At 36.4% G+C, this 27,881-nt stretch overlaps 1 protein-coding gene across 1 annotated transcript; it reads right to left on the bottom strand.

Annotated features, from left to right (window-relative positions):
* On the bottom strand, positions 1-27,881 carry tbx18.S (T-box 18 S homeolog). The gene is made up of 8 exons (XM_018265459.2): positions 27,259-27,881; positions 25,158-25,335; positions 23,410-23,511; positions 20,519-20,690; positions 9,541-9,708; positions 8,272-8,336; positions 2,380-2,474; positions 1-770 (listed from the first exon to the last, which is right to left on the bottom strand). Exons 1-8 carry the CDS (start codon positions 27,494-27,496, stop codon positions 112-114), a joined length of 1,677 nt encoding a protein of 558 aa, XP_018120948.1. The 5' UTR covers positions 27,497-27,881; the 3' UTR covers positions 1-111.

Below are 27,881 nucleotides of genomic sequence, written 5' to 3'. Positions count from 1 at the left end.
CATAGTTAATAAAGAGAAGTTTAGTGCATTTTGTTATAAAATATATACATACTAAATGATAGAAAGACAAGTTCTTGTAAGGGAGGAGACACATTCCTAATGTGCATTCCATTAAACCATATGTGCAGATACTTGAGAAGAGGGAAGAGTTAAACCTCCAAGACTTCTAGAGTCAAAGAAATGTTGTTGTCCAGCACTGCTTAGGAGGTGTACACCTTCCACAGGTGGGAGAATCTGTCGATCAGTCATGGTACCACTTGGAGAAGAACCTAAAAAACTTCCTTGTGAAGAGAGAACTCTTTCAGGGCTAGAGGCCAGTTTAGGCGATGTGGAGAAGTTGTACCCATACAAAGCACATGGACTGTGTAATCTGAATGCATTGTAAGAGCTTTGGTGTGGTTGGCTGCTACTAAAGCCATTACTTGTTGGAGAAGGCATAATGTATTGGAGCTGTGGAGACATTCCTGAAATCTGCATTGATAAACTTGTTTGGGGACATCCAAAAGTGTCATTGTCATTTCCGTTCATGGACATGCCAACATAGGAAGGGGTCCTTTGTGCAAAACTTTCACTTGTTGAGTTTGTAAGTCTGCTGTATGTCTCAGCTAGTGTTGTACTGTATCTGTTAAGTGCAAGACTTGATCGACCACATGCTGAGTAATCTGCTGGAGTCAGGCCACAAAGCTGACTGTTTGCACCAATATGGAATGCAGGTGATGAGCAGGGAGAACCTGGCAACATATGAGCATGGCTATTTGCAGGTCCAGATCCTGAAAGTAGAGATAAATACAAATAAATAAACAAATAAATACATTTATAATTAAGTGTATTTAAAGGAACAGGGGATTAAGCATGTATTCTCTAGTAAAAAGGAACAATTGTATCAATGATAGATCTCTTATAAAGGCAAACTATAATCTCATTGTCATTACACCTTTTTACATAACCGTTTTTCGGTTCAGTTGTTTTCAGATTGTTCACCAGAAAAAAAAAGATTTTTTTTTTCATTGTTCTATTTGTGACTGATTTTCTAAAATAGGCCAGATTGATCCATTGAGAAAAAAGGTTTATCAAGTGAAAACTCATGGATGAAATTCAATTTGAGATGCAATTCAATTCACAAAAACATATCTCACTGTTTATCACATGAAAATTTTACGGGAAAAAATGGAAGGGAATGAAGAGAAAAGTTTTTTCTCCTCAAATTGAATATTGTCTATGAGTTTTCATGTGAGAAATTGAATCTGGCCCATTGGAGCTTAAAGTTTTATTTCTTATCTCCTCATATCTCCAAGGAGCAGATGTGGGAGGGGGGGTTGAGGACTCTGTAAACATTTTCTAAATTGATACATTGATACAATGATACATTTCTTTTTTTGTAACTTGCAGTTTTATGGAAGAAATCAAAAGTAGGAAAAAGAAAAGAAATAAGGAAGGAAGGAAATAAAGCAGTTGGATATTTTAGAGTTTGATATACAGTTTACATATCACTCATTGATAAATGGATTTTGTCACAGATGGTATTTGGCAATTAACAGTTACAGTCAAAGTTTTACCATATGTAATGATCAAGGATTGCATTTTTGGGGTATTCCCCTGTTCATAGGGATGGTCTCTTACAGAGTTGCATATCCCCTTAGTTCCCAAACAGACCATAGTTTAAGATAATAATCTGTTTGGTTATGTAGAGCTCTCTTTGCCATTCACATATTGCTGAATATGAAATTCATGGGAGGCATTATTAGACCAGATTTCAGGTTAGACTTAAGAAGGCTATAAATGTAAAGATCTGTTTGTTATAAGGTCAAATAATAAGCAGATATTTGCTTAATTTGGCCACTTTTGGCTGGTCCAAGGATCAGGTCATTATAAGGGTTTATGAAGACCTCTCAGGAGAGAACCTCATCAATGGCCCAATATGGATCTTAATTAACCTGCTAAATACATATCTGGATGATCCATGGGCAGATAACAGTCAAATTTGATACAACACCCAATAACCTGCTGCCTATGTAGTGGCCAAATTTGCAGCAAATATTAGCCCACCTGCTTTACTATTGTCCTCCAGGACTGAACAATAATTATCATATTTACCCTCAAAGGGCCAAAAAAATCCCTTTAATTATCAGTAAATATTCTATTATCAGTCGAGTGACCCAATATTACATTTGAGAGTAAGGAGAACCATCTCAACCCATCAGTACCTCTTATTCTTCAGGCTAAGTAAAATTACAGCATTATATCTTAGAGTAAGAAAAGTCCTCCCTACCACTCAGTGTCCCCCATATCTCAGGCTAAAGAGAAAAAAAGCATTATCTTGTCCACCCTTTCACTGCAATTTTCTGTAATTAATAGTACAACAAATTATTTTGTGTTTACCTTGTTTTGGAATTCCAGGTATATCTTCAAATGTCAGTGTCCTGAGAGATGGTCTCCAAAATGCATATGATTCAACAAGTGCTTCTAACCCCATTCTAATTTTCAATACAGAAACATAATAGATTAATTTAAATATACATATTTAACTACAGTTACAAACCAGCACTTTACAGGTGGGGTTCCATTATCACTCCATTTAAGTTTTTAATTTCTTTTTAAAAATGATTTCCCTTTTTTCTCTAATAATAAAACAGTATGTTGCTCCTGACACTAACTGAGATATAATCACTCCTTATTGGATGCAAACAATTTGGTTTATTAGGGTCGAATTAAAAATTCGAATTTGATTTTTCTAAATTTTTTTAATGTTCAAAACTCTCAAATTCGAATTGTGAATTATCCAAACTCAATTCAAGTTTTATTATGAATTCAAATTTCAAAATTTATCATACTCTGGCCCTTTAAAAATTTGAATTCGACTAATCGTACCTAAAACCTGCCAAGTTTATGTATAAGTCAATGGGAGAGGTCCAGGGACCAATTTGGACATGTAACTAGCCTTCCTGACATTCGAGTTTTTTCAGAGAAAAAATTTGAATCGAGTTTAGTCAAATTCGATTTGAATTCAATTTGAGTTTTCGAGTTGGTAAAATTTGTGTGAGTTTTAGATATTCGATTATCTTATTAATTAACCCCCCAATCAAATTTGGAGTATATTCAAATTTAAAGTTGAAATTCAACCTTTGATAAATGTGTTTATTTTTTAGTAGATTTAGGGGGTTATTTACTAAAAAATTTTACATTTCTCATTATTTCAGTAAAACCACTTCGACCAAACCCCCTGTGCACATTTTTACCTTGTTTATCAATAAATGAAATCGAAAAAATCAGGTGTGTGAAAAAATCTGAATCATACAACTTTTTTAGATTTAACACCCAAAAACTCAAATTTTTTCTGATTATCATCTGAAACCCACAAATTATTTGTATTATCATACAAAAACAAGTGCAAATCATGATATCTTCCAATTTTAAAAGGGACATCTGCCATTGACTTCTACATGACTTCAGTAGGTTTGAGATTTTCTGAATCCGACTTTAGCAGGCTCAAGTTACAATAAATCTAAAAAAAAATGTTTTTTCCCGACCAGAAAAATTCGGACTTTAGTAAATAATCCCCTGAAAATATGGAGATCCGAATTACAGAAAGCTTTCTTATTTGGATAACCCCAGGTCCCGAGCATTTTGGATAACAGGTCCCATACCTGCATATAGAATCTTATTTAAAATTAAATAACTATATATCTAAAATCATTTGAGATTAGCTTTACAAAGGTCCATTATCTCCAGCTCTCAATAGTGACTTATTTATGAGTCTACAAAAAAGTTGCTATAATAAAAATGTATAAATGTGGTTTTTACCATGGAAAAAATATTTAAAGTAATTATGAAGTTCTAAAACTATTTTATTGCAGGCAATTTGTTTTTATTTAATGCAAGCTTTAGAGTCATATTATAACAACCAAATAGTTTTATATCAAGCTTTCTCAGAGATTCAAGATATTGTACAGGCAACCCTCATAAAGCCTTTATTAGCTGAAGCTAAACAAAAAAATACCTTCATTTCAGCAGTAACCCAGACTTTTCACTTCTGGTTAAATAGGAGATAAAAGCTACCTCCTGGAGAAGTATAGCCAGAGCGATAATTTATACAAGATGCTTTCAAACAATTTCCACATTTTATCACCAATTTCATTTATGCAATCAAATGGCTAAATTTATTTAGTGAAATAGTTACAATTGTTTGTAGTGTAGACATTATTTTGCCTTCCTGGTTTAACGTTTTATAGGGTCAAACTCTAGGATTAACTAAAGAATGGAACTTTATTCTCAGCACATAAATTTGCTTTCACTTTGCTAATATTCTGCAGGATATATATTAACGGTTTTAGCTGCTGATGGCACTTAAATAAACCCCACAACCATACGGGAATTTCAAGACAATGTAATTCTGTATAAAAGAGCTAATTACATTTTAGCTAAACTATTTTACTTGGCTGACAAGAGAATCCAAAAATCCAAAATAATAAAATCATTACTTTAACCTCCAGCATTTTTTCAAATTAAGCTATAATTCCGATTTGTACATCATAATAAGTTTTTATAAAGAAATGCATTGACAAATACTTTGACATGAAAAGGTTGCCAGCCGTATTTATTTTTATTTACAAGAAAATAAATTGATACATGTTGCATTTTTAGATCAATGTAACTTTTAAAATTGTTAAAGTTATACATACTTATAATGTTGTCAAGCAGTGTGCTGTTCTTTTATACACATTTGGTTTTAAGTACAAATATCATTGTTAGTTATACACAACTGCTATGAGCTGTACAATTCAAAATCACTTAAACAAAAGCTCAAGTTAAGAAATTTTACTGGATAACGTCTAATTACACAAATAATTGTAGATTTCATTATCATTTAAGATTAAATTATTATTCAGACAAGTATGCTTTATTTATTCCTATGAGTACATGTGGGACCACATGAAACGCGATAGGAAGAGGATTGTTTGGGAAATAAAATGCTTTTATAACGTCACCGCTGCCTGCTGATTCTTAGAGTGCATGCCGAAAATGTTCTATATTTGCTCTGCTCTATTTAGTAAGGGAACAGATAAATTCAGGCATTAACATTTCTGAACATAATGCTTTCATTTACAATTGGTTGTTTCTGCTCATATGAAAAACAAATAACACTGACCCAAGATTAATCTTGAGACCATGGTTTTTTTTTATTTACTTAATGCAAGTAAGGTTAAATAAATTATAGTATCGTAATAGCCAGGCTTGTAAAACTGTAAAAGAAAAAAATAACTGGCAAAGAAAAATATAAAATATTAGCCAATTTTGCCAGAAAGGCAGGAAAATAAACCCACTGTTGATTAATTATAACTGACTAATATATTCGTTTGTATCTTAAAAATAAAGCAAGTTATGTAGACATTATCATACTTTTAATTACTCATTTCCAGATAAAGAATATTTATTACAGATTGTAAAAATGTTGCCACATATAACAAAAACGTACTGTGCAAATGTTTTTAGATTTTTAGCAGATGCAGTCACATAATTCATGTGCTATGCCTTGGGCAGATCTTTTTGCAGATTTCAGAATATGTGAGTTTTATTATAAACTAAACATTCCTAAACCCTTCAGTTTTCCTGTTCCAAGCCTGAATATGTTTAAATGGTCTTAAAAGCCCATTTTAATGTGGCTGACTCTACTAATAAAGGTGTCATTTATTTTACCCTTTCTACGCCCAGTTTAATTTCCTCTGTGGATCATTTTATACATATTTATATATAAAATAGGGCAATGGTTTTTGTAATGTTATGTTATAGAAGTGTTTTCAGGTTTATTAATTATGCTTTGAGAAACCGTGAGCCTTCTCCTTTTCATCCATTTATTTATTTTTTTTGGTCACTTGCTTTAGAGCAGTGAGTATTAAACAAGCTGAATTTCTTTTCAACTTGAATTCTTTGTAGTCTACCGACTGTAAAAATCTGTGAAACCTGGGTCCTGAGGTCGTAGATGTAACTAGCCTAATTCTGAGCCATGATTAAATCACGTACTAAACTAAAACAGATTTTACCCTGTCACCCCTCTTGCAGATCAAACAAACAGGAGAGACTTGAGGGAATAAACATTCCTTTTTATAAATGAATAAATAGTTTTTTTTTCTCCCAAAGGAAGCTTAAGTAATGAAGGAGTAAAAACGCAGTTTCTTAAAATAGGCGACAATTATTTTTATTACTCCTGGCACATGGATAATGCTATTTATTTCTAGTACAGGCAAATTGAAATATATAGATATATTTATGTAAGTATAATATAATACATATAAAAATGACTGACAGACAGCTTTATAGTAATGTTCCTTTTCATCATTCTATGTATGCTTTATTTCACTGAAATTGTTTTTTAATTCTCTTTTTAATCAGAATGTGTTAAATGTGTAAACGCCCAACACCTAGGGTGTTATTTATCAAGGTCCGAATTTATCTCAATTTCGGCTGCTACAAACTCCGATCCAACCCGCTCGGGTTTTTAATGCTTATTTATCATTACATTTTCCTGAAAATTTGCTTTGCGGGAAAAGCTCATCGTTTTCACCCGAAAGCTCAGAAAACATCATCAAATTGCCCGAAACCCCCCGACACAACCAAAAATCAATGGGACTGTTCCCATTGACTTTTATGCAACCTCGACAGGTTTGAGATGCCATGTTTTTATATTCTGGCTTTTTAGCCCTTGGGGTTTAATAAATTCCGAAAAATTTTGATTTTTTTTAAAAGTCCGATTTTATTAAAAAAATTACTAATTTTTCGGATTTCAGGGAATTTCGGGTATTCGGAGCTTAGTAAATAACCCCCCTAGTGTCTGGTGCTCTTGAACAATTTTGAACACTGGAACTACAGTGAATTTCTATTAGAGCCCTAGGCACCTAATTATTAAAATGTTAGCCCAGCTTAACATTTTGGAAATGAAAAAAATGCAAAGATGGCTACACTGGCTATTCCAGCAGTGGAAAATAGACATGTTTTTTCAAAACGCATCAGTTAATAGTGCTGTAGACTCTGAACTGAAATCCGTTTTTCAAAAGAACAATATTTAATTTTGAAATCTGACATGGCACTAGACATATTGTCAGTTTCCTAGCTGCCCCCAGTCATGTGATCTGATAAACTTCAGTCACTCTTTATTGCTGTACTGCAAGTTGGAGTGATATCACCCCCCCAGCATCTTAACAACAGAACAATGGGAAGGTGACCAGATAGCAGCTCCCTAACACAAGAAAACAGCTGCCTGGTAGATCTAAGAACAGCAATGCATAGTAAAATCCAGGTCCCACTGTGACACATTCAGTTACATTGAGTAGGAGAAACAACAGCCTGCCAGAAAGCAGTTCCATCCTAAAGTGCTGGCTCTTTCTGAAAGCACATGACCGGGCAAAATGACCTGAGATGGCTGCCTACATACCAATATTCCAACTAAAAAATATTCACTTGCTGGTTCAGGAATGACATTTTACATGGAGTGAATTATTTGCAGTGTAAACAGTGTAAATTAGAAATAAAAACTACACCATCAAAATCATTACAGAATCCCTTTAAATACATCTTTTCAAAAAGTGATCATAATTATGTTAATAATTACACGTGAATATAAAAAAAGAAATCATTTGGTCAAACTTCTGATTCTAAGGACATCCAATATATATCCACCCTTGACCGGAAAACACTTTCAAGCCCTTGCTTCATTGCTTTTGAGGAAATACATTTTGGTTTCGGTTAGCTTGCTAGAAGTTTATTTAGCTCACTTAATATATTAACACCCGTGTTTATTTTAATATCAAAAATGGTTACCTAGTGGTTATCTAAATTAAAGGCAACTTTGTAATCCTAATATAAAAATATAGTTTAATTTTTTTTAAGCTAGCACAGACCTAACACCTTTAGCTGATGATATATTTCCTCTATGTTCTCCAGAGCATCAGATAAAATGTAGCCTTGTGCACTACCTAAGTAGTGGAACTTTGCATGGTGCAACCAATGCAGAAGCGACAAGAAAAAGTTTGCTGGGCCCACTAGTTCTATATAACGGAAACCTAAGTTGTTCCCTCCCACCTTCAAATTGTCATGGTCAGCCCAAGCACAAGCTGTTTCGATGACCACATAAGCAGACTAGCGTTGAACAGCTAAAGAATATGGGCTGAATGATAGCCAAGAAATTATCACTCGTGTGTATTGGAATTCCATCCAGCAGGTTCCCCCATAAGTATATTATATACAAAAATATATTTGGTTAAAAACCATGGCACTAACCTGTTGCGTCCTGAGTCTCTAAATCCTTTAGCAAAGGGATTTCTGTCAATTTTTAGTCGTGTTATCTAGGAAAATACATAGTTACATAATGAAGTTCATTTTAACATAAAGTGCTTTATCAAACCTGAAAACACACATAAAATGTTAGTTGATTGCAAATTATTTAGATACCTCTTCACTTTTGCTACCTGTAAAGGTACTGCTGCATAGATCCCTAGATCTCTTCTCTCAGACTAAGGCAGAAGAATCACTGACACCCTGATTGTCTAAGGCCCTGTCTACATCAGAATGATGACACAAGCAGAGTAGAAGAAGCATAGGCATTGCTACTGTATATGTTTTATTCATTTGTATTTCCTTGATCTGATTGGCTGAGGTGATTCAGCCAATTGGATCAATGGATAGAAAAACAGCAAGAGAAGTGGTGTGCACTCTTTAGAGCAGTGGTCCCCAACCAGTAGCTCGTGAGCAACATGTTGCTCACCAACCCCTTGGATGTTGCTCCCAGTGGCCTCAAAGCAGGTGCTTATTTTTGAATTCCCAGCTTGGAGGCAAGTTTTGGTTGCATAAAAACCATGTGTTCTGCCAAATAGAGCCTCCTGTAGGCTACCAGTCCATAAAGGGGCTACCAAACAGCCAACAGCAGCCCTTAATTGACATCCCAATGGAATTGTTCATGCTTGTGTTGCTCTATAACTCTTTTTTACATTCAAATGTGGCTCACGAATAAAAAAAAGGTTGGGGACCCCTGCTTTAGAGCATTGCCTGTGCCTCCCTGCAATGTGATTATGTCGGAGCCCCCTGGCTGGCAAAGCATAGAGATTTAATGCACCATTTGCATACAAAGATGTTAAACAAAGAATTAACAACACTAATAAAAAAATAATAATATTCTGGGGCCAATGATCATATCCTACATTGGGACCCACTGGACAAGCACCACATCAATGTGACAATGTGGACATTGTTCAGCAGGATTTTAAAACCTGATGGATTAATGTCTGCCCAATTTTCGTCCTGAATATATTTTTGCCCCTGTCTATAGAGTCTTCTCTTTCAGTTTCCAAAAATGTGTATACACATATATACACACTGTATTTATATATACCAGTATCAGTTGCATAGGATGGAGGGGGTGGGAGCTCCTTTTCTAATGTTGAATCTCCAATGCAATATATTTTGTACATTGTTAGGGCTAAATAACTCATGCTCCCATGAGAACCCCAGGGAACTCTTCAGAAATATGGACAAGCCCATCACATGAAATACCTGCTGATTCTGATATGCAGTCACAGTGGTGAAAATGGTTTCTGGGAATGAGAAAGCCTTCTCCCCTTCCACAACAGGAATGGGTTTCACTGGTGACAGTTCTTCTCCACAGTCTTTGCGGATGACATGGACACGGGGCTGGTATTTATGCATCGAATGAAGGATGATCTGTAACATATTTTGTCTGTTGTTTAATAAGAAAGGTGCTCTGCTGTAATGCATTAGGAATAAATTAACTTCATATTTAGCTTTCAATTAGATACAACTGCATTTTTACTTTTTTCTGATCTTAATTATTCACAACTAGATGCCAATCCTGATTGTCTTTGAAACTGTGGTTTTATTTTCATACTGAAACTTCAAAAGCTAAAAAAGAATTAATTTACAAGTCTGTGACTTTTAAAATCTTGGTTGAGATGAACAAAGTGTGATAGAACCAGTAATTTCCTCAGCTAAGATCCTGCTGGTGCAATGTTCCAATTAATCAAGTGTTCCATGAAAACAACAGGCGCAATTGCTTTTAGTTACAAGGAAAAGAGCCACTTGCTTCTAATTAAGTCACCGAAAACTGTGTATTTAAGCAAATACATTTATTTGGATCTAACACTACCGCATGTGGCTTTTGATTATAATTATTATCTTTACTGCTTCCTCTGTCATGTCTGATAGATCAGGTAACACTTTTCGTCATATAGGCTGTGGTCCAACAATTGAATAGCTCTGAACATCTGAATCTGTTCTAAAGACTTTATTTAATTTTATACGATGTGAACCAGAACAAAGAGTCTAGAGAAGCCATATGATGGCCAGATAAGGTTTTGTTCTAAGTGGATATCATGGGATTGGGTGTAGCATGATTGGTCCATTGGTTTGTTTTCACATTGCAAAAACATACAAGCAGGATAAAATGAACCCTACTGTATGTGAATGACATAGGGACCATGAATTGTAAGCTTCGCTTGGGCAGGACTGATGATAATGATATATGATTTCTGTAAAGCAATGTGTAAATATGTTGATGCTATATAAATACATGAATAATAATGATCAGTCATGAATCAATCACTGCCTACTACCTGCATGCACACACAATCATAGGCTAGCATGCAGGCACCAGGGGAATGCTGGAAGACAACCCAGTGAATTCACAAAGTTGAGAGTTTCCTGAATTTTAAAAATTGTGCAACTTGTATAAAGTTTGCACAAAGCAGAACTTCTGGATGGTGAGGTGACTGTGTACCTTTAACTATTTTATACCTTTTTATACCTTTTTTATGGGTTTATTTGTTGTCTTGATTAGTACTCACTGTAAACTACCAGATTTGTTAATTCCACTATTGCTCCTTCTCTTAATTAGATCTAAACTAAGTAAAATGTATGTGATTCATAAAAAAAGGAGTTTGTAATGTATGTTGTCCTTTGGTTATTATATAAAATTATTATTATTTTTATAATTATAAAATAGGTCTTATAGAACTATCTGAGCTGCTGAATGTTTATATGGATAATGAACCCCAATGTCATAATGAATATTTTCTTTCATTATATATAGTGTGGTGAGGTCATTATCAGGATACCTGGGAAAGTCCAAGATGGGGATTATTTATCTCCCAGGTTGCTAACAAAGTGGTCCAAGGACTGCTAGTCCAACCCGGTCTTTTGTGTTTTCCTGAGGCAGCTCAGCTGGATAATTAAAAAGGCAGTTCAAGCCAAAGTGAGAGAGCTCCAGTCTGGGGAAAGACACAGGAAAGCTGCCAATGTGAGCTCACTGAGAGGCTTGAAATCACCCCAAGGTTTGTTTGTTTTCTGAATATTCTCTGTTTTGGGGAGATATGCGATAGGCCTACTCCTAGTAAGTTCGGACCACTGACCTGTGTTAGTTAAAAGTTCATTAAGTGGCAAGAATTTTATTTTGAACTGTTTATTTTGTTTCTTTGCTGCAAGTGAAAATAAACTGCTAAAAAGAGACTACACTCTCATGAGTTGTGAATGTGCCGTGGGTTGCTTTACCCCCAGAAAGCGGATCCAACCTACCTAATCCCTGACAATAGCTAAAGCCAGAGTTCGCAAATTACAAAACTTTACAGTGGAAATGTCAGCCAAAAAAAGCACTCCCAGTATCAAATAGTTGAAAATCCACATATTGTTAATTGAGGGAATGTGCCAGTTGAAACATATAGACACCACAGACACTATCACTTAGTCCTGATGTTATCTTTAGACTGCCACCCAGACATAAAAAGCTGTAAAAAGTCCTTTTAAAATTACTCATGAAACCCAAATTCTTTTTTGAATTAAAACATCCATACCTGTTCTAAACACATTTACAACTATCAGCTGTCAATCATATATTGCCTGCCCAGCCTCTATGTCTTAATCATAGAGGCAGGGCAGGTAATTACTTTCACTTTCCATTCTGCACCTGCTAAATGTCACTGCCCTCTCCACATCCCCCCCCCGAACATCTAATTTTGTAGACAGTGCATGGGCAACTGGTCCCGTATTTTAGCACATAAACAAGATTTTGGCATGATCTACAGCTTGTCTTAATAAGACAAGAAAATGGCGCTTGCCTGCTTGCTGTTATAATTAATTCAAAGATTAAAAGAAACAAAATTGAAATAAGCTTTGCTTGACTACCATAAAAAAATAGGATTTTGAGTTATTTTTTAGGGTAACAGGTCCCCTTTAAGCCTAAAGCTAGGCTTGCATTTTTGGGACAAAATTCACTCCATGGGCCATTGAAGTCAACTGAATGACTGCATTCTGATCATTTTTACTGGTTTATTCTATAATGAAGAAATGTTGCTTACAATCAATCTTACGTGGAATTAATACCAGGTTTACAGAAATGATTGTACACATTTTGTATTCTACTAACATACACCAAAAAATGTCATTTCAGTTGGAAAACATGGTAAGAAGGGTTCTTATAAATGTGGGCTACGTCTTTTTTTATGCTCATTAAACTGTTAAGAAAGTGGATGGTTGTTCCTCGTTCCACATTCTGCTGCTACCAAAATAGCAATGACCTACTATAAATGAGGATAAGAAACAACTCTGCATTTACAAGCATTTGTATTGTCTTTGGTTTATTTAAGTGGACCTAAATTGTGATTAGTAACTGCATCCAACACCATAATAGAGATCTCTGGGAAACAGTGACTGGATGTGATTGAACATCTGCGTAGTTCCATATAATTAATTTATACTTAAATATATCAAATAATGGATAGTAATACTGGAAATAAACACTCTGTAGCCAACTACATTACAAAGGGGCGACAAGGACCAGTGTTGAGGGGTCAACACTCGAGTAACGGTACAACGATGTTCCTAATACAGGGTCATATTTTTTATTCTCAGTATTTTTAACTCTTCCTTTTTTAGGGATTGAAAAATAATTATTAGTATTCCTCCTTTAAACCATATGTACTATTTATGAAGAACCTGTGAAAATCCTGGTGCATCTGAAAATTATTTTTATTTTGCCTTTTATTTGACTAGTGGAAATATTAAAAGATGAATGTATATTATTTCATCTTGCTTTGCTTTGCTTTGCTTTGCTTCTTTCCATGTAGCTATTACTGCCTGAGCTTGTAGTCAAGCCTTACAAAATGCATCAGTACTATCTGACTATCCTTTCTGATCACAGTTCTTTTAAAGCAACAAAATAACCCTTACAAGAAACAAGTTAATCCCCTGAACTAAGCACAACTCAATAGGAAAATGTTAGTGTATATAACGGTTCTTCAAAGGCTTTACGTAGCTATGTCATTGCTGTAAATATGCTAAATCACTTAGGGGCAATGTAATAAAAGTCACAAAGTTTTCCACAGGTCTAGTAATCATTTGCAACCAATCAGAAGTTAACAGTAAAAGCAACCAGCTGATTGGTTACTAAGAGTTACCAGGCCTGGTATAAATTTTGCAGCTTTTTACAAAACACCTCATTATAAGTACGTAAGAATAATTTCTGTTTACTTAAGAGCATAAATGCAATTGCCAGTGTATTAAAGGAGAAGGAAAGGTTAAAACTAAGTAAGTCTTATCAGAAAGGTCCACCTATATATACCAGTAAACCCTCAAAGTAGTGCTGCTCTGAGTCCTCTGTCAAAAGAAACACAGCATTTCTTTCCTTCTATTGTGTACACATGGGCTTCTGTATAAGACTTCCTGCCTTCAGCTTAAACCTCCTTGCCCCGGGCGTGAGCATGCTCAGTTTGCTCCTCTTCCCCCCCCCTTCTCTGCTGTAATCTGAGCTCAGAGCTATAAGTGAGCAGGAAGTGATGTCACACCAAGATAACATTGCAGCTGCTATCCTAAACAAACAGAAAGCTTCTAGAGCTTTTATACTCTGGTATGTTACAACATTTTACAGAATAAATATAGCATTCTAGCTTGCACTATTGCAGCTAATCTATTGGCAATAAAATGACTCCATAGCTTTCCTTCTCCTTTAACGTTTGAATTTTCAGTGATAAGAACTAATATAGGCAGGTAGCAAATGTATCCGCTTACAATTTGCACATTTCCAGTAGTACTCAGTACATTTGTAACAGCATGTATTATACAACCAGAATTGCTTGAAGTTTTGGTAGGATTGTTTTTCAATAAATGATGATATGTTATATCTCATTACATTTGATTGTGTAAATTTCCTCAAGGTAATGTAATAAAAGGTCTAAAGCAGCCAGTCAGATATGTGTTTTCAAACAGCTGACTCATATATACCACCTGACATAGTTGCTATGGATTGCTAGACAAAACTTTACATGCAGCTATCCAGTGTTATCACAGATAATTCTTAATTCTGTATTTTTCTGTGATTATACCAAATTGCTGTATGTGATGTGCTTTACATGCAGTGATTCCGATGTTAGTTAAGTGAAAGGTACATGTTGTAAAAGAGATTTTTTTTGCCCATGAGTAGAACAGATTTCCCATTGGTGACAAATCTCTTAGTCTGCCCTCAAAGGGTTTTAAATTGTTTTGGTGATACGCCTAGATCTACATTCTGCAGAACAAGTCCTTCAATTTGTCTGAATCCAGAACCAAATACTAAGCCATTTAAAAAATATGAGAAGTTTTATATTGCTAAATTGGCTACTGTCAGATGTGGCTAACCTATGCTCTCTCTTCTTTTTGCACTGACTGGCATTGCTTCAGCCTGGGTGCAGACATTTAGATCATATTTTGCAGTGGAAAATGCATTTTTGCATTGAAATCTGTGAATATCATGCAGAGCCAGGCCTAAGGTTGCCAGCATCCAAGGCATGCCCCCACACCAAGGCCACCCACTTATTTTCTGTACTGGACTCGAAACACAAAACATCCCCCCAAGTGTAAATGACTCTTGCGCCTAATCCTCTGGAGGAACTGAAACTAAGGAAGGCAAGCAGAAGAGGTACATGCCCGGTGCCCCCCAGTGTTGCATCCTAGGCATAGGCCTCTTTTCTACCCCTAGTTCCAACCCTCATGTCATGGCAATCAGCTAAAGCAATTTGTAAAATGCAAAAAATAAAAAATGCAGCGGGTGGAGTGCACTAGCTATGTATTGCTTATAACACTTTCTGAAGCCTTGCTCTATTAATTATGTCTGGAATGATTTTTGTATACAGTTTGTCACAAAAACACCATGCACATGACATCTGCTTGATAAGAAAAAATATAATTTCAGGAAGTGCACAGTGTGTTAAGTAATCCATGAGCTCCTGCAAATTAGTGGACTAAAACCAAGGAAAATTTCCCCAAAAACATTTAATCTTTTACGCAAAATCTTTTTCACTAAGATTTAAATGCGCTTCTGTTGCTTACGTTACATATATGTTTATTTTGATATGTTTATATTTTTATTTAAATTTTTATTTCTCTCTCTGCTCCCGCTGTGTGAGACCAAGCAGCGACTAGTAGGGTGGTCCACAAAAATGTTTAATGGTGAGGAAGGGGTTTGGACAATCAACAAGGCTGTAAAGTGCTTTGCTTCAACAAACAGAGCATTCATTGATGCTAGCATGTTACATTTCATAGGAATTTTGGTGCTTTACAACAATATAGGTATTATATAGTCTAAAAACATGTATATTCAAGTTGACAATTAATGAAACTGTAATGAAATGTTTATGTGTGCTTTAGATGTAAACTATGCTTAAAAAAGAGTGAAGCACTGTTCAGCATTTGTAATAGTTAATAAATACATTAATATTAATTAATTAATATATGTTAAATTGGAACCACTAGACCACATGGAGGGATGAAAATATAAAATGCAGTCAGCAAGGGACATCATTTACCAACGCTGGGCAAATTTGCACATGAGAAGAAAACCACTGCAATCAATCAGTGATTCCCTTTTTTTTTAGCAAGCTGCAGGTAGAAGGGCTAAGGAGAGTCTTTGCCATGGTTTACTGGTGCATATGTGCCTAGTGTTGGAAGAAAGAGAGAATGAGATAGAAGAGAAATAAAAGGAAAGACAGTGACAGCTCAGTCAGTGGCAATCTGAAAGAGCCTGGAAGTCAGTGAGGGTGATGTTTGAGGTGGAAAAAATATTTGCTGAAGCAGAATGTCCAAGTCAACAGTTTTGTACATCTGTTAGTTATTTTGGACCATAAAGGAGAACCTACACCAAATTAGACTGATAACTTCTTTGGTTACTTCTGTTTCACCCCCCACTCTAAAAATAATACTGAAAGATAAATTGGCTACTAACAAAAATTGATCCTAGTGTGTTGAATGTGGCAGGGAAATTTAACTTTAAGGTCTTCTGGAAATTATTTGAATCAAGAGCATTAAGTGCAAAGCACTACAAAATATGTTCATGCTATATAAATAGTAACTTCAAATATGTTACTCTCTGCAGGGGCATGAAGCTTTTCAAAAATGCATCTATGAGTTTTACAATACTTTTAACATTGCTCCTGTTTAACATACATATAGTTGGAATATCTTCATGTCTTTGAAGAGTGCAACATGTTTGAAGTTAATTTGTAATATTTGTATTTAATAAAATTAATTTATAATTAATGAGGACTCTCTAAATCTAGTAGAAGAGCCTTATAAAAACAGAATTGAAAAACATCCTAAACTAGTTTCAATCTCTTATTATGCACCCCGGCAACACTCAAGGTGAACAATCACGACAATTAAAGTTTAATATTCCAGGAAATGTTTTGAAAATCATTTCATAAAAATTCAGAACCTATAAGAAGCTAAATGCTGGATTACTTTCGACTTCTGAGCTCAGTTTTGCAGATGTCACATCTCTTGAAGCCATGCAAACTGGCAACTATTTGAAGAATGCTTTTTTTATCAATAAATATAATTATTGAAAAATGTTGATGACAATTGGCCTGATGACTTTTGAGTGCAATCGGCATCGAGTGCAACTGCTGCATCCACTGCAATTACACCAAAATAGACACAATAGACACACAGTTGTGCCTAATATTTGAATATTTGAGTGAGGCCTGTGCCTAATTCTTTGCATCTGTGGACATAAATGAGCCCTATTATTTTAAATTCCTTTTAAGGCTTGGCATAAATTATACATCTGTTTTAACAATCTGTCTTCGCAACATTCTAAAATTGTTATAGTTTCTTTTAAATTCTAGAATTATCAAAACAGTTCTTGACCGATTTTAGTTTTTTTTGTGAATGTTCTAGATAAGTCATACTAAGTAAGTATCTAATTAAGTATTCTTACTGCAGTGTTGGGACCAGTAGCAATTCTTCCCCTTGCTGCCCCTAGGAAATTTACTGGCGGCTAGAAATAACGATGCTAATAAGGAACATTCTAGTATCCGGTGAAAGTAGAAACAAATGACGTAATGACCTGAAATAAGTTTCTCTAAACATACAGAAAGATACAACTTATAAAGAAAAATTGGGAGGGGGCACTACTACCGCATTTTATAACACTATTCTATTTATGTGAAATGCTACACAAAATTTACAGCCACAATAAACACAGTGTTTGCCAGCTAGTGTCCCTTTAACACCCCAAATGGGCAATTATACAGCCATACTGCTTCAATAAATAGCAAATGGCCACTTAGCTAAAAAGACTTCTGGGCTATTTATTTTGGTATGAACAAAGGCTAGCATCAGCACATACAGTCTCCATGATATTATAATTTGTTTATTAGGGAAAAAAACTATATTTAAGCCCTTTACGAAGCAATTAGCTAAAGGTAGCTAGTAATCACACTGTAATTGCAAGAGCCCTCTTAATTATGCTTTCTGCTGTGTATTGTTTGCAGATGCACAATTGTTTCATTGTTGGGACTGTTTTGCAAAACACATCATAAATACATTGGAATATGTGGAAAATTAGGTCCTGGAAGGATAGCAACAATTAGTTTAATTCCTACAGTCATTTTGATTTGACTATAAAATAGCAATACATTCTGTACAGAACATAATGTTGCCCTTTCCTACTTTAATTTGCTTGTGGCACAAATATTGTGATAAGCGCTGTGAACCCTAGGTAAAAATGAAATCCAACAGGGACAAATAATAGCAGCTTATAAAGTTTAAAACTGAAACTATGCATGTTAATTACTGAAACAGAGACAAAATGAAACAAGGGTCAGGCTAATATGAACGCAGCATCGTTGCTGAGGATGAAAAAGACACAACACAAAGTTTAACCCAAAGTGCATACAATTCTTATTTTACTAAGTACTCTTTCACTCTAACACTTGTGAATGTTAGTGACCAAGACCTCAATGACTTCACAAAGACTTCCGTGCAAGGTTTGCGAACAAATGGCTTTTGCGAACATTTGCAGTATATGTAATAAAATTTTGCAATCGTATTTTGTGATGAAATTTTTAACGAAACTCCAGAGCAGAAGTGAACAAAAATTTTTAACGAAACTCCAGAGCAATTGTTAATGCTAAACTTTGCTAGTGTAATATTCGCCAGCGCTAGCAGCGCTAGACATTGCAAAAACGTCATTTTAAACATGATTGTGATTTTTAATGACATCCCCCTTTAGAACTCTAAAGGATAGGGTTAAAAAAAACCTGAAATTGCTCCAATACCTTACAGAAATGGGAAGGATCCTTCCTCTGTCCACAGGGGCAGCTGGTAAAATCAGCATTTCTAACAAAACACTGGGCTATTTTTAGAGATTTGGGACTATTTAATAAATGGAGAGGAGATTGTTCTCCTGAACAATCTTTAACTAGTCCAAAATCCCATTTAGTCATATGTTTCACAGCAGTTAAAGGATAATGAAGTGAGGCATTCTCTTTGCTCCTTTGATAAATGGGCCCCGCAGACTCAGCCATGCTCATTAGTACATAATCTAGGTGACCTTGTTAAAGTGATTCCCAATGTTTATTAATAGGATATACTGTTAATCTATTCAGAATGTTTTCCAACAAACTATTTTACGTAGTCAACACTGCCACAAATCCACTAATATACACAGACACACAACCCCCCATCCCATGAAGTGCATTGCTTTTATATTTAATCAGACACCCAGGATGTGGATATTTATAAAATACACACATTTCACACATTCGTTTTTAAATCCACAAAAAATAGCAATGGTTTAGGGACCTAAATATAATAATGATGCTGTTTACCAACAGAAATATTAAATTACAGTTTCCCCACCCCATCATTTGCAAAATAAGCTGTAGTATATCCAATCACTGAGACGAAATGTGTTCTTTCTAAAGATAGTTCAATCCTCAGACATATTTATGTATGACAAGTTTACTTTGTTTTGAGAGAATGGAGACTAAATACAAAATAGAAAAATAAGTATTAAATAATGGAATTCAATATTTTTCCTCAAAAATACAAATTATTTTCAGGCACAAAAAGCAGCATAATGTTTATCTCTTACTGTTCTCTGGGTCTGACAGTGTAATATTGGTATTTTCCCTTCTAGCCCCCATATGTAATAAAAGTCACTAAGTTTGCCCAGGAGCAGTAACCCATAGCAAACAATAAGATACTTTCTTTTGAACAGGTGACCGGTAAATTCTATCTGCTGATTGGTTGCTATGAATTACATCCCCAGGGCAAATTTAGTGTCTTTCATTACATAACCCCTTGTCTTTTACTTGGCTTTGATTGGCTGTTTTACAACACTGTTTCAAGAGTGAGAGCCAGGAGTGCAGAAAACAGCTAGACATATATTTTGCTTTTTAAAAGCAATTACATTTTCAAATGATTTTAAAAATTAGAATCAAAGTTTGATTACAGGAATTTGGCATTAAAAGTGTTAAAATGCAAGTAGAATATTAATAAATGTGCGACTGTTGGGAAAACAGTTTTGTTAAATCTCTCACGTGATTTATTGGGTCAGTTATTATTCGTCAAATGGCTAAATGGCAATTTAAACACAGTAACATTTCTTAATATGGAGTGTAATAAACTGGGTTTTAAAAAAAAAATCCTTATAATGGAAGAAATATTGACTGGTTCAGTAAGGAAAGATAAACAAATTTTATTGCCTCGTGTTTTAACTTTGTATCCAATAATAAAATCTATTATAAGCATGTTCAGCACTCGGATTTAAAATGACAGGCAACTGCAATGCATTGTCGGTCAACACAAAATAGGCTAGTAACAGTAACTTACTATTGTACAGACTTATTTAAAGTTATATGTGTGAATGTATGCAGTGAGTATGTGCCTTCCTGTTTACGGAACCAGTTTCCCTGCATATTAACTCTCGTTTAAAATTGATTAAAGAAACAGGCTAAGTGAATATGGTGACTTTTGTCATTAATTAACTTACCAATGTATAATAGCAGGAAAAACGTCAATGACTTTTGAGATAATAGCGGACAATTCTAACTACCAGACATGCAGTAACTGTACAAGCTCTTTAATGAATCTGGACCATAAAATCATGGTGCAAATACTATTAACAGTTAAGAAAATGCAAGTTTATTTATACAGTATATATGCCTGAGTCAGTTCATTATAGATATTGCCCAGGTTCTATACTCACATGGCCTTGATCATCAAGTTCATTATTGGTGAGTTTCAGTTTGTCGAAGCTTATGACCTGTCTCATCCATGTTTCCCCTGAGGCTGGGGAGTCTGGGTGTATATAAACACGAGGTGGCACAGGAGAATCCGCATTACCAGCCACCATCCATTTCGAACTGTGATACACGTAGCTGGATGACAATAAATGGGAATAGATGTGTAACTGAAGATGATCATGTTGTTAGCACATCATATATACAGTACACAATTATATTTGTATATGGCAACGACCATATCAGGTGTGTAAACAGGAAAAGGTATAAAAGGGAGGCAAATCTATCCATATTGTGTTTGGGGGAGAGCCAATGTAAAAGACTATTATTAATATCACCTTTTACATTTTTAATAAAATTCACTTTTTTTTCTTTTCTAAATGTTGTCACCCATGGTTAATGGGTTAATTGTACCCACAATACATTGCAGGAACCTGTCCTTTTGCTCCCAGCTTCAATTATGCTTATAATCAGTGGCGTAACTAGATGTTAGTGGGCCTCTTAGCAAATCAATTTTAAGGCCCCCAACATATCCAGAGGTTGTCCTTTTTTACCAATATATATTGATATTACTTATTAATTATAGCCTCATGGGCCCCCTATACCTCCTGGGCCCCCCTGCAGCTGCTGTAGTTATGCCCCTGCTTATAATCATTTTTAACAATGGTGTATGAAACCATTTGCTTATAAACAGTGCCGATTGTTCCTAAAGCTGGCCATAGATGTTGAGATTTTTAAAAGATCAAATCCTCATCGTGAGACCACGATCTTCTCAGAACAATCGTACAATCGTACGAAATGACCATCAACTAAAAAGACCAATTTGCCAGGAAAACAAAGGGGAGCTGCCTGCTTGGCCCTGCAAACATAGATAGATTGCACTGGGACCGACAAAGATTTTTTGACCTGGCCGATTAATTTCCTGACAGATGTCGGCCGAAAAATCGTAAGATGCACGATCCTTCAAATCCCACTAACCGCACGATAATTTTAAAGGATTGGTAGGGCTTCCCTAAAATCGGTAAGAAGAATCGTCACGTCTATGGGGAGCTTTAGTAAATCAGGAAATATCTTCACTTCACTTTTAAAAATGAGGAAATGTGATTTTTTAGTGAATCAAGCCCACTGTAGCTTAGGAACCTACATGTATACTAATACATGATAATTCTAATTAATATACTACAAAACATAATGCACTCGTATTATCAATATTACTCTAACTTCCACAATCCAATTTACTTATATTTATTTATTTATGGGTTACAACTTATAACAAGGGGTTCTTACAGCACATTTTACTATAAATATGGTAATATGCCTTTTAACAAAAAAAACATGATTTATTAAGGTAATATACAACATACTTGTTTTAAAACATACTAAATTTACAGTTAGCAAACATAGCTATTTGCCTCTAAACAAGTGATTGTCATTTTGTTTAGGTGTTAAAATTGAAATGCAGTAGCGGTTTGTAACTGAACAAAGTCAAACTCAGGAGAGGGTGTTGTAGTTTAGAAAGTTTCAAATGGCACTGCTGACTATGAAGTATTTAGATAATATTATATGTTGTATTTTAGTGGCTACTATAAATAACAAGCACAGGACTTCATAGTGTGTAAAAATGCAGTGCCTAAGGGCTAGTCCACACGGGGAGATAGCGACGCGTTTGCGGTCGCGGCGACAAAGCGCCGCGACAGTCGCCGCGACCGGCGCAGGCGACAGTTTTGTATGGGCGCCTATGTAAAAACGCCTGTGCTAACCACACGAGGCGATGCGCTTTTCAACAGTCGCCTGAAAATGCCTCGCCAGGCTTTTTCAGGCGACTGTTGAAAAGCGCATCGCCTCGTGTGGTTAGCACAGGCGTTTTTACATAGGCGCCCATACAAAACTGTCGCCTGCGCCGGTCGCGGCGACTGTCGCGGCGCTTTGTCGCCGCGACCGCAAACGCGTCGCTATCTCCCCGTGTGGACTAGCCCTAAAGGACAACAAGAAAAAAGTTAGTACTGTGGAATACAGCTCGTAAATGTACGTAGAGTAAATATGGAAAAACAATTATGCTAAAAAAATCTCATGTCAGATAGTCCCTTTGAAACCATGTATATATATATATATATATATATATATATATATATATATATTTTTTTTATGAACCCTACACTTTAATTATGTGTTGGATGGCTTAGCTCCCATTTAGAAATGCTACTTATTTAAAAATCTTTAAAAAAATAATTGTTTTAACTTTCAGCCACAAACTGCAACAGAAAGTGCAAGAAACAGAGGAATGACTTTCCCGAGATGTACCCTGATTTCCATAAAACCAATGGGTTACTATTATAAACACCATAGCAAACAAATGAGTTGGGTTATTTGCATTAATTAGCCCCAGAACCCTGTTGGGTCGCTGGCTCGTGAACCAAAAACCCTGAGGCATTCCCCATGTGTAAAGAATTCTAACTGATTTGTCATGGGAAACAAGGCTCAACTGATAAGGGTGTTTTTACTTATCCTATCGATCTCATCGTGCAATTTCCGCAGTAAGAGCAGAGAACCCGCTGCAGTAAGAGCAGAGAACCCGCTGCAGTAAGAGCAGTTGCTTAAAAGCGTTCGTATCAGGACGATCACGTTCAGAATATTTTCTTTTCGCTTATTTGTATTAATTTAAATGTTTCTATATGCATGTATAGTTTTAATTAGAATGCGTTCATCTGTGCGCCTGTATATGTTATGTATATTAAAAACAATAAATGGCACCTTTTCGTTCCACACCCTATGGTTAATTCCTGTTTAAATACTTTCCGATCCACGTTCTAAAACGAAAACTAGTATAAACAGTTATAAAAAAACAATTTTTGTTTACCGGTATCTTTTATTGTCCACAGGCAGTATATCCATGGCAATGTAGTATTGTTGGTGGGGGTCTAGCCCAGTGATTTTCACTCTCATGGCTGGAAACATCCTCCTGCAATAGAAACATTGTGTTACCTTCACATCTGCTTGGCGAGCACCGAGCAACATGAGCGCATTATTGGCCGGATGACTTCCAGAGAGGCCGCTATGTATGTGTTTGTGCGATATGTACTATATAATATTTAGCATTCATCGCACCCAGTGAAGGCCAGTGTACAGGTACTAAAAAGTTTGTAAATTCTACTGTGAGTGACCCCCCCCCCGTGTTGCACAGTGAGTGCAATCCAGTTCCATGTAGCGCCTGTGTTCGCAGCAACTGCGCTGATTTACGACTAGTGAGCGCAGCTCCCCAGCGACTGCAGAGTTGTGACAGGCAGGAAAGTGTTGTGATGTGTTGCTGTGCACCTGTACCTCAAAGGCAGCCTTTGGCTGGGACCTGCCGGACAAGCACAGCATTGTACTCTCTCTCGAACACAATTTAGATCATTGCTAGACACATTTGGAAACTGAGCCCAAAACATATGGACTTAATAAAATCTGTTTTTGCAATATTTAATAAGCTGGGTTGCTTGTATGATATCCAGGTTTGCTTGTACATCTGGCTTTGAACCTCGTCAGTGCAGGCGAGGGAGGAATTCCTGGATGTGACGCCAATGATCGGCCGAGCTGTTCCTAGCTCCTGGAATGAACTGCCCATATGTACTCACTTCATCAGACTGTACAATTCAATTTAGGTGTCAGTGACCCGGTTCTGCTGGCTCAGGAACATGCTCACACAGACGTGAACCTCCTCTAGTGGGGGTGAATAAATGCTATTGCGTAAAACTTCAGCTAAAGCTATAATATTATATCTTATATTTAACTTGTAGCCAATGCCCTCAGTATATGGGAATGAAAACGAGATCGATTGATAGCTAACTGGCAGGTAGATTAATAAAAGGTCAGCTACTACATTGAATGCCAACAAACACAATTATTTAATAATGGGATCAATCTATCTGCCTGCTGTCGTTTAATAAACGCAGCCCCTCTGATATTAAAAGTAAATGCGCACCAAGGGGAGTTGTTGGAGTCCAGGGCGCATTGCTTGGAATTGAGTGTAGGCAGTATTTAGAGGCAGTATCTTGATTTATGGAAGCCCCTGTCACAGTTACCATTCAGCTGAGCTCTGGCAGCACTAGAGTCGTTGGGAAGCTGTAGATCTATTTTAATCACAGTCTGGAATTTCCTGGCACATGTGCTGGGCTGAGAGCCCCACAAAGTAACCCTAGCAAACTCTCTGCAACCTGTCCTGCGCATCCAAATCCCAGTGTCCCACGGTGCTGGAGTTGTAGTTCAGTAAGTGTTCTGATGTCACTAAAGACATATAGATATAACAGATATCATTAGCTCGCCTTTCCTCCTACCAAATACTCACTGGTAATTATTGGCTACCGTGGGCCATGGGTTCAGGAAGATGTACAGTTTTAGGGATTTGTCCAACCCTTGTATCCTAATGGCTGAACTTTATCAATTGCATGTGTCTGATAGTCTGGCCAAGAAGACATTAATAGGCTACTAGCACTGGCCAATATTTTCATTTATACCCTGCTCTTGACCTCTCCCAATGCTAAAACCCAATTTAGCCATTGTACACTCTACTACTTTGGCACATGCCACTCGGCCTGTGGTTTAGGGGACATTGAGGTAAATGCTCACCTCCCGGCCTTGGTGATGATCATTTCTGTGCCAATCTCATGGAAGCGTTTCCACAGTTCTGCTCCCTGAAGGTCCACACGGACTAGAGTTGTTTGGGATGGCACTGCGGGAGGTGTGATGGGAGAACGACAAGGTCCATTCCCAGGCTTCACTACTCCATAGGTGTCTTCACACGGTGCTGGAATCGCAGACAGATCCAGAGGGTCAAGGCTAATTCTAATTATTATTCACATCTTTTTAACTACCTCCCACACAACCCCTTGGTGCAAACCCTAGTGCAAACAGTATTGATTCAGATATTCTAGTGAAGCCCATTTATACTCGGTCATTTTCTATAAACACACATAGGCAACAGATTCATTATTTGGCTGCAACCGTGATGATAAAATAACTTACTACAAATATGTGTAGCCCAAACTGTAGCACATTGTGCTTTAATTATTTCTCCTTCTAAAACACTTTCATTATTTTGCTCTCGCTACTATAGATATAAATGTATTTCTCATATTGTAAAGCTGTATTTTAAATGTTAATTGTACATATGTGTGCGTATTTTTCTTGTCCTCTAGTGGAATACATTTCAGTTGCTTTGCATAAATCACAAACAGTACATCAAGTAAAACCTGTAAAAAGTATTCATTTCTAAAGAGTGGTGGCAATGAAAACAACCACGTACTATAGGCTGTATCTATATAATATTTAGAGGATTTTTTTGGCGCCTACATGGAGCAAATACAGAGGAGAAAACGGATGCATTTTTTCCAATTCTGAAAATTAAACGTACTATAACATTTCTATTTAACACGTCACTTTGCAATATTTAAGTTTTATTTCGGCACACAATTTAGTTACACAAAGGACCTTTAACTATATCACTTTCACTGAAGCTGGTACGGAATGTAAATAAATCTAGTTAAAAGAAGAAAATGATACGGTCTATAGATGACAAATAGCTGTTACGTTAAGTATATTTGGCACTGTTTCCTATTCAGACTCTGCCTATATTTTCTACCTTTCGATTTACTTCAGAGAGCAAATGATGAGAATAGAGCAAATAGCTCTAGGAATTCCCACATGCACAATATTCCTGCGATTACAGTGATCTCTTCAGCTGATGTCTTCTGTTTCAAGTGTAATGTGGAGGCTGAAAGAAATCTAGGGCTTGCACAAAAATACATAAGTGGCCAAAATATTACATTTGGCGATGGGATTCATAGAAAAAGATCAAGGCTTCTCTTTCTCTCTCCATAAACACATAGTTGTGTGTATATAGGTATAATGCATACACAAATACATAAAAGACTAGATCGCATTTTTGCTGAACACAACAGACTTTAAAGGGGTGGTTCACCTTTAAGGTAACTTTTATTATGTTATAGAACAGCCAATTCTAAGCAACTTTTCAATTGGTTTTCATTATTTTTTTTTATAGATTTATAGTTATTTGCCTTTTTCTTCTGACTCTTTGCAGCTTTCAAATGGGCGTCGCTGACTCCCTTCTAAAAAACAAATGCTCTGTAAGGTTACAAATGTATTGTTATTGCTACTTTTTATTACTAATCCTTCTATTGAGGCCCTCTCCTATTCATGTCTCTTATTCAAATCAATGCATGGTTGCTAGGGGAATTTGGACCTTAGTTACTTTGCAAATTGAAGAGTTGATGAATAAAAAGCTAAATAACTCAAAAAACACAAATAATAAAAAAAGAAAACAAATTGTCTCAGAATATCACTCTCTACATCATGCTAGAAGTTAAAAGGTGAACAACCCCTTTAACAGAACCAATGGATTTGTGTCTGATATCTGTCCAAACAAACGATCACTAAACAAAATGGTAGAAAACCAGGGACAAAATCTGAACATGTTTCCTAGTTGTAGGGCTGATGCTAAAAGCAGGGCAATGGAACACAGGAAGGATATCTGCAGACTGGTTTACTTGGAGAGAAACAGTTAGGAAAAGACATGTATCAGAAGGAAAGGAAATACTGTAGGGAAGATGAATGTGCCATAGAGAGAAAGTACAGTTAGGAAACGTGTGGATTATATAGAAGGATAACAAGGTGCAAGAAGACTCGGGCGCTGTAGAGAAGGGAGACTCACAAGAAGTCAGGATGCTGCACACTGAGTGCTCCAGCTCCGGGGGTCCAGGCTGCTGGAGGTGCAGAGAAGAAGCGCCGTCCGTCCCATCCGCTGGTGCAACTCTCTCCACAGCACCGTCTTCAACTCGTTTGCGCTTCTTCTTCTGCTGCTGCTGCTTCTCTGCTCCTATAAGCGCCTCCACCGAGAAAGCGTGAGCTTTTAAGCTCATTGTACAAGGCGATCGTCTTTTCTCTGCCATCCCGTCTCTACTCCCCCGACTCCCACAGAAGTCCTCGCAGTGCCTATGGCATCCCCTTTCTTTGCAGGATCAGGACGATTCGATTTCCTTGAGACGTTTCCTTCCCTCCCTTGTCGCTCCGAGCTGGAAGCAGTGAGACTGACACGGACTACACGGGGCGCAGGACACACATTACAGCGAGTAATTGTAATTTGTAGCCCGGATCTGTCAGCACTTGTGCGCAGGAGAGCGACGCACACAATTTGCTCATTAGTAACAATAAAGCGTCGGGTCGGGGGCGTGCTCCTGTCTGTCAATCACTACAACAACTGGCCAATAGCAGCATGGCAATGATTTCAACAGCCGGACACATCTCCAAATTAAGCAGCAGGGCAGACTTGTATGA

Source organism: Xenopus laevis, chromosome 5S, assembly GCF_017654675.1.
Source record: "Xenopus laevis strain J_2021 chromosome 5S, Xenopus_laevis_v10.1, whole genome shotgun sequence".
Taxonomy (NCBI): domain Eukaryota; kingdom Metazoa; phylum Chordata; class Amphibia; order Anura; family Pipidae; genus Xenopus; species Xenopus laevis.
Note: the sequence above shows the minus strand (reverse complement) of the source record. Positions and strands in the feature narration are given on the sequence as shown.